Source organism: Rhinopithecus roxellana, chromosome 3, assembly GCF_007565055.1.
Source record: "Rhinopithecus roxellana isolate Shanxi Qingling chromosome 3, ASM756505v1, whole genome shotgun sequence".
NCBI lineage: Eukaryota > Metazoa > Chordata > Mammalia > Primates > Cercopithecidae > Rhinopithecus > Rhinopithecus roxellana.
Genome location: NC_044551.1, coordinates 146,786,289 through 146,798,289, shown reverse-complemented (window position 1 = coordinate 146,798,289; position 12,001 = coordinate 146,786,289). Strand labels below are relative to the sequence as shown.

The following is a 12,001-nucleotide window of genomic DNA, read 5'->3' as shown; positions in this document are numbered from 1 at the left end:
TTGTTATGAGATATTCAAGCACAAATAAAATTATTTCTAAAAAGAGCAGAGAATAACCCTTGCCTTTTGCCTTTAAGGAATTTGCATTTTGCACAGGGAGAACATTATATAAATGTTACATATTACTTGTCTATTACATTTTAATCTGAAGGACCATTCTATAAAACATTTCTTGATATAATCTGAGTAGGATTTCACATGTAAAACAACTAAATGAAAAAAGCACAGTCTCCATAATGAACAAAAATGTAATTTTTAAAAGTAAAACGTGTAACTGAATTTGGGTGGAGCAACTGCAATATGGAAATCCTTTGGGAATCGCACCCATAATACTACTAAGACCACCTCCCAGTTCCCAGTCTGGTCACTTCTCTCATATAGGAAATGATAGGAATACCAATAGTACCCACCATGGATTGGGTCTTGGGATTTTCTAAAAAGAAGGCTAATTAGATCCCTTGTGTTCTGGTCACCTTCTGCACACATTTCACGATCCGTTTTGTAGATGGTGTTTCAGCGTCCTTTGCTTTCACAGTTGCAAACAGTAGAGGTTATACAGTTTCATTCTAATTAAGTGCAATCCTAACTGTAATACTCTTCTGTTTCATTTTCCAAAGTGAGCTCACCAATGGATGAGGTGCTAGCCTCCTTGAAGCGTGGTAGTTTTCATCTGAAAAAGGTTGAACAGCGAACTCTGCCTCCTTTTCCTGATGAAGATGATAGTAATAATATCTTGGCACAAATAAGGAAAGGGGTAAAATTGAAGAAGGTACAGAAGGATGTTTTGAGAGAATCCTTCACACTTCTACCCGATACAGACCCTCTAACACGGAGCATCCATGAAGCTCTTAGAAGAATTAAAGAAGCATCCCCAGAGTCAGAGGACGAAGAGGAGGCTTTGCCTTGCACAGACTGGGAGAACTAACAAGTAAATGACCCTATTGTCTTTAGTAGCATTCAGTAATACAGGTTTTAAATCGGATGATGAGGTTTGGGGTATTTTTTATTGAGCCTGAGGCATATTGTTTGTTTTATAGCCCAAATTTGTGAACTTCAGGTTTTACTTAATTCTGTAGTTTCTAGAAACGTAATGATTATTGCTATGTAAATACGATTTTTTAAAATGTCCTCCTCATTAAAAATTTCTGCCATACAGCTGTAATTACAAGTAAAGTGACAGTCTCATTCTTGCCCTAAAAAAAAAAAAAAAAAACAGAAAAGGGCCTGGCACGATGGCTCACGCCTATAATCCTAGCACTTTGGGAGGCCGAAGCAGGCAGATCACTTGAGGTCAGGAGTTCAAGACTAGCCTGGCCAACATGGTGAAACCTCTTCTCTACTAAAAATACAAAAATTAGCCAGGTGTGGTGTCAGGAATCTGTAATCCCAGCTACTTGGGAGGCTGAGGCAAGAGAATCCCTTGAACCCGGGAAGTGGAGGTTGCAGTGAGCTGAGATCGTACCACTGCCCTGGGCAACAGAAGTGAGACTCAGTCTGAAAAAAACAAAGAACAGGCTTTCCAGGTTCAATGGTTTGCTTCTGTAGTCCCAGTTACTCAGAGGCTGAGGCATGAGGATCTCTTGAGCCCAGGCGTTCAAATCCAGCCTGGGCAATATAGCGATAACCCGTCTGTAAAAAGAAATCAATCTTTTTTTTTTTTTTTTTTTTAAAGAAAAGGCTTTTCTGACAAAGTATTTCAGTAACAAACTGTTATGCATACTCAATTTTGATGTCATGTTAGCTGACCTCAAAGGAGTTTTCTAAGATCAATCTGGAAAAATTGTTGCATTGTCTGATTATTTAACTTTCTAAACCCTTAAAAAAACTACTTACACCTGTCACAGTTACTGTATTATCTAGATAAATTTGCAGGTATCATTATATAAAAATTACCTACATATCTAATGAATACTCCTGTACATACTAAGATTCTCTTTGGTTACACCTGTAGCATTCTCCTAATATAATAGAGAGCTATAGTCGACTACATTTTAATAAGCTAATTATAGGGTAATATGGCACAGATTATACCACATATATAAATCAGTAAAGATAACATGGTATAAATTAAATAGTATATCGAATTTATAACGGTGGTAACTGAAATGTTGTAATTTGTATAAAATGTATAGAGTATACAAACATGTTCTATTAATTATTATTCTTTCTTGATGGAATATGTTTCTCTGGGCTTCAAACATTCACCAAAGTGGGAAGACGAGTCCTAGAAGGGAATAAGTAAAGGAATAATTAATTTATGTGTTAGCCCTGTGAATTCTTTTTGTTGAATTTCTTTTTTTATTTTAAGGACACAGTCTCTCTCTGTTGCTCAGGCTGGAGTGCAGTGGCACGTTCATGGCTCACTGCAGCCTCAACCTTCTGGGCTCCAGCATCCCAAGTAGCTGACACATGCCACTGTGCTGAGCTAATTTTTTTATTTTTTTGTAGAGACAGGGTCTCCCTATGGTTGCCCCAATTAGCATAATAATTCTTAAAAAAACATGTTTGATCATAAGAATTAACTTGGGGAGCTTATTAAAAATGGACATTCTGTCCTTAAGAATCCTGAATAGAACAACAAAGAAAAAAAATGTTTTTTTTGACAGGGTCTCACTCTCTCACCCAGGCTAAAGTGCAGTGACACAGTCTCGGCTCACTGCAAGCTCCGCCTCCTGGGTTCAAGTGAATCTTGTGCCTCAGCCTCCCGAGTAGCTGGGATTACAGGCGCCTGCCATGACGCCCGACTCTTTTTTTGTATTTTTAGTAGAGATAGGGTTTCACCATCTTAGCCAGGCTGGTCTCAAACTCCTGACCTCAAATGATCTGCCCACCTCAGCCTCCCAAAATGCTGGGATTACAGGTGTGAGCCACCATGCCTGGCCCCAAAAGAAAGAATTCTGAGTAGATCTAATGTATATGCAAGTATACATCTAGATTTTGAAGACATAATACAAAAATGTAATGTATGTCATATTTTAAACAATTGATTACATATTGAAAAATTCTATTAGTTATATTAGGTAAAATATTACTGAAAGCAGTTTCACCTGTTCCTTTGGGTTTGGGTTCATTCCTCTAGTACCTCTACACTGTACCCCTCCCCATCAGCATCTGCATCAATCAATCACTTAAAAAGGGTAATATTACATTTACCATGATTCAGCCAACATTCAGTAGTAGCATTATCCTGCCTTTTTTCCATTATGTATATAGTTACATGTAACACTCACTTTGTATGACTTACTGTTTTTGGATCCCAAAGTAACTTCGAGTTATTTTTGCTTATACGTATGTCCACTATGCTTTGTAAAGGGATAGATAGATAGATAGATAGACATACACACACACACAAACACACACACACACACACATATAAGTGTGTGAATGTCTAGACTCTCAGGTATGTCTGACTGGGAATCTCTTCCATAGTGGATATTTGTAGGTTGTCTCCCACTTTACAGTTCTTGCTACTATGTGTTATCTTCTTCTGCTGTAGCTTCTCAGGAAGCTGCTTAAGCTTGTGCCTAAAACTGCCATCTTTGCACTAATTCCACAGCTGGACCTTCACATAAATGTGTGTTTAGCTGTTTCATTACAGATGGTCCACAGTGGCCCATTCACAGCACACCAGCAGCTGCTCAAGTCAGCCTATCCTTGACTGTCTTCTCCCATTCCACCATATCCTGCCTAACCCTAGACATTGCATCAGCATTTTGTATACTCAAGTGACTGGGATGTTACTCATAGCTTCTGGCTACTAATTTAGCTTTAGTATCAGATGTTAAGAACATGGTGCATGGTGTATACCACTTTGAAAATTGCTTAAAACTTTTTTCAGGTATGTGGGAGACTGTTGATGGCTGGAATATGTGGTACAATGTTGAGAGAGAAACAGTGATGAAACACTTATATGAGCTTGGAAATCTGCAAAGTCACCCTTTACTAAATGTGTACTACCCCAGAAGCAAACCATAGACTAGTATGAACTGATTAGGCAGTGATGAAGTAGCTGTGTATTACTACTTTGTGATCGTGGAGACTGAAAGGCTGTGAACTTTTTATCTATAAATGGCTAAAAAGGCTTTACTGCAATTTGTATTTCCCATTAATTTATTAGATCTTTTTTTTTTTTTTTTCTTTTTTTCTTTCTTTGAGACGGAATTTTACTCTTGTTGCCCAAGCTGGAGTGCAATGGTGTGATCTCAACTCACTGCAGCCTCCACCTCACGATTCAAGCAATTCTCCTGCCTCAACCTCCTGAGTAGCTGGGATTATAGGCGTGTGTTACTACTCCCAGATAATTTTTATATTTTTGTAGAGACGGGGTTTCACCATGTTGGCCAGGCTGGTCTCGAACTCCTGATCTCAGGTGATCTGCCTGCTTCTGCCTCCCTAAGTGCTGGGATTAACAGGCTTCTGTGCCTGGCCAGATTTCTTGATTGTAATTTTGTCATTAATGTACTTATATACTTTTGTTTTAAGAGGTAATTTCTTGAATATTCATAAAGTAGGTAATACAGGTCCCTTGTTTTGCCCTGTTCATTCCTCTCTGAAACTCTTCTCTTTCCAGAGATAGCCATAGTCGTGTTCAAGGAAATTTCTTAAAATGTGTGTAATTACATAGAGATTTAAAATAAGTTTCAGGCTGGGTGTGGACTTTTAAGTTGCAGGCCTGTAATTCTGCAGCACTTTGGGAGGCTGGGGGTGGGTGGATGATTTCAGCCCAGGAGTTCAAGACTAGCCTGGCAACATGACAAAACACATCTCCACCAAAAACACAAAAAGTAGCTGGGCATGGTGGCTCACACCTGTAGTCCCAACTACTTGGGAGGATGAGGCAGGAGGAAACCTGTCTCAATAAATAAATAAGCTTCTAGTTTGTTTCCTGTGAGAGTCTTCTTTTTTTTTTTCCGAGACGGAGTCTCACTGTGTCAGCCAGGTTGGAGTGCAGTGGCGCCATATCGGCTCACTGCAATCTCCATCTCCCAGGTTCAAGCTGGGATTACAGGTGCACCACCGTGCCCAGCTAATTTTTTTGAAGTTTTAGTAGAGACGGGTTTCACCATGTTGGCCAGACTGGTTTCGAACTCCTGACCTCAACTGATCACCCTCCTCAGCTTCCCAAAGTGCTGGGATTACAGGCCTGAGCCACTGTGCTGGGCCCCTGTAGGAGTCTTCTAAAGTAACTATAGCAGTGCAGTTCAAAAGAAATATAGTTTGAGACATGTAATTTTAAAATGTCCACTAGTCACATCAAAAATGAAAAGGAACATGTGAAATTGATGTTTGTAATATTTTATTTGACACAATGTAGCCAAAGTAATATCCTTCAACACACAATCAACATTAAAAACCTAGGACATGGCTTTCTATTTCTTTTTTTTCATATTAAATCTTCAAAATTCAGTGTAGTTTTTGTATATACTAGTAGCACATCTCAATTTGAATGCTAAGTATTTGATTCTTAACGAGAAATGTCCTACCAAAACAGTACAATTGTATTTAATGGAAAAATACTATTTACTGTTTTAGATTTTTAAATCAAACTGGATTTAAATCAAACTAAATCAGTCACACTAGACACATATCAAGTGCTCATTAGCCACATGTAGCTACAGTATTAGAAAAGCAGAGCTGTATTAAGTTGGTACTTTATTCATGTTCCTGTCAGCTTTTATCTGATGAGTGTGTCTTTTATATAAATGCTCCTGTACTGTGGATAAGCCCCATAGATCTTAAGCACAACACTTTTCAATAAAATGCCCAAGTGAAGTATCCATTTAAAGACTGGTATTAATCCTGTCCTCTAAATGTCAGTCTAACAAAAACAGTTTCCACTGCATTTTAAAGACACCATTTAATTGTTCTTACTCTACTAGCAGTTTATGAGGCAAATAGTTTAGACTGAATTTACCTTTTTAGTATATAGTTTTGATACAGTGTTAGAGTAAAAAGAATAAAAATGAAAATCTAAGAGTCTTTTAAACGTGATCAAAATCTGTATTTAGATTATTTTGTTTTCATTTTTGCTGCTTTAGGAATACAGTCATGGCCTTTTGTAAAAAATGTCTTTTGTATACTTTTTGAGGGAACATAAATACACTGTATCTTTAAAGGGTCATCTTTTTTTAATGGTCTGTATTATTTTGTTTGTAAACAGGTGACATAACAGAAGAAAAATATCATTCAAGATTGGTTCTGATTCTTTTGGAAAATAACAGTTTAAGCACTTGGTTCCTCAGTTGGATAACATTAGATCCAAAGTGCATTGGTTCAGTGGTGTGAAGAAAGGAAGCACAATTGGCAGGTTATCACTTTCCAGTCATTCCAATAGATGATGGTTAACATGAATTTTACATGTGCAATGTTCCTGACTGCAATGAAGAAAAGGCCTTCTGGAGATTTCTGTTTTTTAAGCACATTCTCCTTCCATCCACCTATTTACATCCATGTAATGGCCAGTTAAGCTAGGGCTTAGTTGGAAGAACACTGGGTTGAGATCTACGGTGAGCTGTATTGGGACTGCTTTGCGAACCATCTTTCGGTGCACTGAAAAGTCATCTGAAAAAATAGCTTCTTCCATATCAGCTTATGTTAAATACTGTGACACTCTGAAAAAGTTAATCATGATAGCTGTAAGTCAGGAATTAAAATCAGATGGAAATACACCTGAAATGTCCACATTACTCATTTCCAAAGGATTTTTCATAAAGATGTTCAGCAATATCTGAAAAGCTGCATGGAGATACATCTATTAATATGTTCACAACATGATACATTTAACATAGCATATTTTTAGGAGTCTTATACTTTGTAAGGTTTTGAAGTTTCCATGCTTTTAAATCACTCTTCATATTTCTGAATTTATAATAGTTTGAATTTTATGTGCATCCTTGCTTATGGGAGGCAATACTTTGATAATATTTCAAATTATTTTTATTTTGTGTGAACTATTGCTTGATTGCTATGACTGACATGACTTTCCTATTGAGAATCAAAAATCAAGGTTCAGTAATAGGGATACAGATCTTAACTCTTTTTACAAACCACCATTTTAAGTTTTTATTTTTATGCTCCACAGTGAAAAGCATGTGCTCTACAAAGATAGAAGTAGACAAGCAGACAAGTCTCCATGGCTGGCATTTCACCATCTTCACATGCACTGAATGGAATTTTGGGAGAATGCCTTTGTTATTGTCACTAAAATTTTACACTTATACACAGCTTTAGGTGCTGATTTTGGCTGCGATGGAGTCCTGAAGGACACATTGATATGTTCCGGATTGTCAGCAGGATTGTCGTGGACTTGAATACATGTAGATCGTTGGACTCAGTGTGCAGTACCCTGTACATACAATTGTGCATAAGCAGATCTTAGCCTGTCTGTGGAGGGAGTTAAGAAATAAAATACCAAAAATAACTTTATTTCTTTTAAGACAATTCTCGGGCCTAAACCCAGAAAGCAGTACTGGAGCAAAAGCCCAGATTGTATATGAATTGGTATTCCTGGAGAAAAAAGAAATGCTCACAACTTTGTTATTTTAAAGTGTTTTCTTGAAAATAATTAGGGAGAAAATTTTCTGGCAACAGGTTATGTAAGAAAATTTTTTTATTATTTCAAAACAAAACAGGCACATGCCACCATGACCCAGCTAATTTTTGTATTTTTTGTAGAGACAGGGTTTTGCCACGTTGCCCACGCTGGTCTTGAACTTCTGAAATCAAGCTGCCGGCCTCGGCCTCCTAAAGTGCTAGGATTACAGGCGTGAGCCTCTGTGCCCAGCCTGACAAAATCTTTTATTTAAATGTTAGTAATACATTTATTGATGAGACTGGGAGCTTCTCTGCAGCATCTTCGTAATACATTGGTTTTAGTTCCCACACTACTCCCACATCTTGTCTGGAAAGATTAGAAATACAGATGTAATATGGAAACTTCAACATCATGGGAGTGGTGATAGTGTCCTGTTTGCCCTTGGTAAAATATTAAAGCATATTTCTTAACCCAAAGAGTGATTGGTTATATTAATATATTTGAAAAAGTTAAAGCAAATTTGCAAACCTTTACAAAATCATGTATCAATTTTATGCTATCCAATTTTTATGTACCCATGTGTCAACATTTCATATATCCAGTTCTTTGGGTGCTTGTTCATTACTTTTCTTCATTTATTCAAATTCAGAAAAATATAGACACATGTAGTGTTAATTTAACCAAAAACCCTGGAACGTTCATATCTTGAGAGGGAATTTGCTACCCTTTTAGTTTTGGGATTCTATTATAAAATAGGCTCATTTATACATGTGTCCTGTGGTCTGTCTTCCAGAATGTGCTGTAATAGTAGGTCTCTAGCAAAGACTGGAGGGTGGAGGGTGTACAGAACTCCACTCAGCCTCATGGATGCATCTACAATTCTCTCAACCCATCCTGTTACAGTGCTCCATGAGAGTCACCTCACACTTGGAAGAGAAGGAGGTTAAAGCAGAGTATTGTTGGCAGCCAGCTATGCCCATTCTCTTGTAAATAACTTTCCAACACACCCATTTCCTTGCCTTAAGGTGCAGGTTCCTGCTTCTACACAATTTCAAATGATTGCAGGTCAGAAACCTTTGGAGTTACGAATGATAATAAAATTTCAAATAACTAGAGTCTACTTGTCCATCAAGATGACATTACCAGTGGAACCCTCCTGTTAATCTTAAGGTAGCTTCAGAACCTAACAAAAATTATGTAAACCTGGTTAAATGCCCTTTTTTCTTGCCTCTAATAAAATGAGGATCTTTGGCCTTAATACTACATATGTGTATATTTAGTTATGATGGTACTTTAGATGCTCACATTTCCAGTTCCAAACTCGTCCATACTTTTTATGTGCTTCAAAATATTTGACACTTACATTTCTGTTAATATATGATTTCTATATCCACAAGCAGCTGTTGGCTTATGCTGAATCAATTTAGAAGTTAATTTGCCAATCTGGTCTCAACTGCAATGCATTTAAAACAGGGAAAACAAGTAAATGAGTTTGGGATGTTTTGAGATTGTTACTGCCCACTTGACTGTCAATTTCAAATGGCTCCTAATGCACCCAAAATTATAACCAATGTAGCATGTGTAAGAAAGGTATTCTTAATGATTGCAAATCCTTGTGTAGATTACAGCAGTATGAGGAATGCCTGGCTAAAAAGGATCTTTTAAAAGATGAATAATGGTTTTGCTTGTATTGTATAGGCTTATTGAGTTTGTGAGCAGCATAAAAACAATCATTCCTTAATTCTTCATTGTGGAACTGAAATATTTCTGTAATGCATTTTTTAAAAGGAGACTCCTAGACACAGCTCTAATAGTGAGAATAGAAATATAGAGCTTTTCTCATAACACGAAACCAGAACATAATTTTCGGCACTTTTACTTTATGTAATGAGGAAAAACAATTGTTTCCACAAAGTTGAACTATGTAGTAATATTTGGTAACACATGGCATGGCTACTTTGTCACAGAATGTGTGTCAAGTTGCAAAGCATACTTGGTCCATTGTAGACACTAAGAATTAAAATTCTTAAATCAGTGAAACAAAAACTAATGGGCAGCATTCTCTGGGATGCGATCAGTATACAATTAATACAATTTAATTTTACACATTCCCTAAGACACCATTTTTAAGTTACAGTCACATGAGTGTGTTTGTATAAATTTAAGTCAATGCTTTTAGCCTAGGCAAAGCTTTTTGTTCACTAAATACAAGGTTTTTTGGGTTTTCTTTTTTCAGCTTTATTATTGAAGTATTACAAACTTAACATCACATACCAATGTGTAAAAAGTACTATTGGGTCCTTAAGGCCTCTATCAGGGAGTTGAAATTTCATACACTTTACCAGGTTACTTGTAAAAAATGAACAGCTGTAAGACATTTCAAAACTGTTGCAGGCACATTGTTAAAATGCAGCCATTTGATAATGAAAGCAGAAACCTTAAGTTTTACCTAATTATTGCACTAAATGTAAATGGTAACAAAAAACTAAGTGTGCATTTTAAACAGATTCTATTTCCCACTTACTGTTTAGCATAGAAAAAGAGCTATGCTTAGAGGAGTGACCAGCAAGATTTATTTCAGATGGAAGAGGGGTGAGAAAGTGGAAGCACCTTACTGTTAGAGCATGTTGCATCTATTAGTGCTACTGAACAATTCAGTAATTTCTGAACTTTGCTGCAAAGTGCTCTTTAGTTAAAGCACATTAAGAAGGGTCACTGCTTAATTGCTTTGTAAAATGAAGCAATGGTATTTTTTATCCGATATAGTGTAATTTAAAAGTTTTCCTACAAAGTGAGTTTATATTGCTGCCTAAACTGTGTTATGTAAGCAAAGTGTTTGTAAAGGCGGGAGGGAGTCTGGATTCGGTGAGTGTGTGCATTTGTGTGTGTGAATGTATGAAAAGTTTCCTCATTGGGTTATTCTCAAGATGTGTTTATTGTAAAGTTTTCTATGTTTTGCCCACAGTAAATGTACAACTTGGCAATTGTAGGATTTAATTGATTGAATTCCAAATTTATACTGTCTCCCTCTTCTGCAGAGACATTATGCCACTGTAAGGGGCATGTACAGAAAATACCTCTGAGGTTGACTTGTTAAATAATTGATGAATGTTATTTCACACTGAATCTCAAAGCAGTCATTTGTTTTGCGGGTTAGGGGAAAGTTTTGTTTTTAGCTGGTATTTTTTGTTGTTTTTAATTAATTAGGTACACTAAGAGTGGCTAAATTTGGGGGAGTTGGTGGGTAGGAAAGACCTTGAAAGGGAAATTTGGGGATTTTTTTTTTTTTTACTTGCATGTTCTATGGGTAGCTATCAAAGGGTGTAACAAGTTATTCCAGCTTTTCCCAATACTAATGATATTGGTTTTAAGAAGTCTGCAAAATCACTAGGTGGCATTTTTCCTTCATTTGTGAACCAAGAGGGGTAAATGATGCAACCCATACAATGACTTCTGACTTTTTTAGCTTTGACAGAATCTCCATTGTCTCATTGAAGTTCTTATTGTATTGTATGTCTTTCCAAGTATGAAACCATACTATGTAGTTAATGAAAAATGGAAGGCTGCACATTATTTTGCATGAATAATTAATTGTCCATTAGGGCTAAGGAGACTGCCATGATTTTTATCGGTTCTGGGTAAATGAAAATTTTAATGGAAAACTGATTCAACATTTACTAGCTTTGTGCAATATAATAAAAGGTAGAAGCAAAACACTAGCACTTGTGCTTGGCTTGTAAGGATGGCTTTAATACCATTACATTAAATGGACAGTGTGCACAGTGTATTGTAAATGCCACCTCTTGCAAATTTACAATACTTAAATATGTTCAATTAACATTCTAAAGTATTAAAAGTACAAAGGAAAAAACCAAGCATTTATAGCAATACCATGAAATCTCCAGTAATTGTTTTGACCATTGCCTTTTGCTCTTTAGCGCAACTTTTCTGCATTGTAATTGTATTGCTTTGTATTTCATGTTTTTTACACGACTTCAGAGTTAAGTACTTGTACACCAAGTATTGCAATCACCTTTCTCTTGTACATGCAGTGTAACAACCTACAGTTTTGGTGCTTTTAACAATATTCCTCTTTTTCTTTAATAAAGGATATTTATTTGAATTAAACCTGATTTTGTTTGTTTAAAATTTCAGTGGTACATATTTTCACTTCATTTGAAATAGAAGGACCATAGCAAGTTGTATGTCTGTTATGACAAGTTATAACATGGAGAACAGGATCCAGAGACTATCCATGCCTGTATTTCTGCCGCTTCCTGAGTGCTGTTTGTTATGACGTTATTTTGATGGCAACCTTCTTTGTGCTATTAATGAACTTTCTCAGTTTGTAAATATTCACAAAGTTTGGAAGTGCTGACTTCCAAATTGGAAAATTTTTAAATGGGGGTGGGGAGAGGCAGGGATTAGGCTTTACACTGAAACATGGAAGTAGATTAACTAGAGCCC

At 36.5% G+C, this 12,001-nt stretch overlaps 1 protein-coding gene across 2 annotated transcripts in view; it reads left to right on the top strand.

Annotated features, from left to right (window-relative positions):
• The window catches only part of JMY (junction mediating and regulatory protein, p53 cofactor), an 88,271-nt gene extending 76,609 nt beyond the window's left edge, over positions 1–11,662 (top strand). Inside the window, exons 10-11 of one of the 2 annotated variants that reach the window (XM_030927534.1) lie at positions 618–928; positions 7,082–11,662. In XM_030927534.1, the coding sequence (XP_030783394.1) occupies positions 618–925 (308 nt within the window). In that variant the 3' untranslated portion in view covers positions 926–928; positions 7,082–11,662. Of the gene's footprint in view, positions 1–617; positions 929–6,160 lie in introns of both variants that reach the window. The other variant, XM_010364100.2, reaches the window with a different exon arrangement.
• Positions 11,663–12,001: the final 339 nt, after the last annotated feature.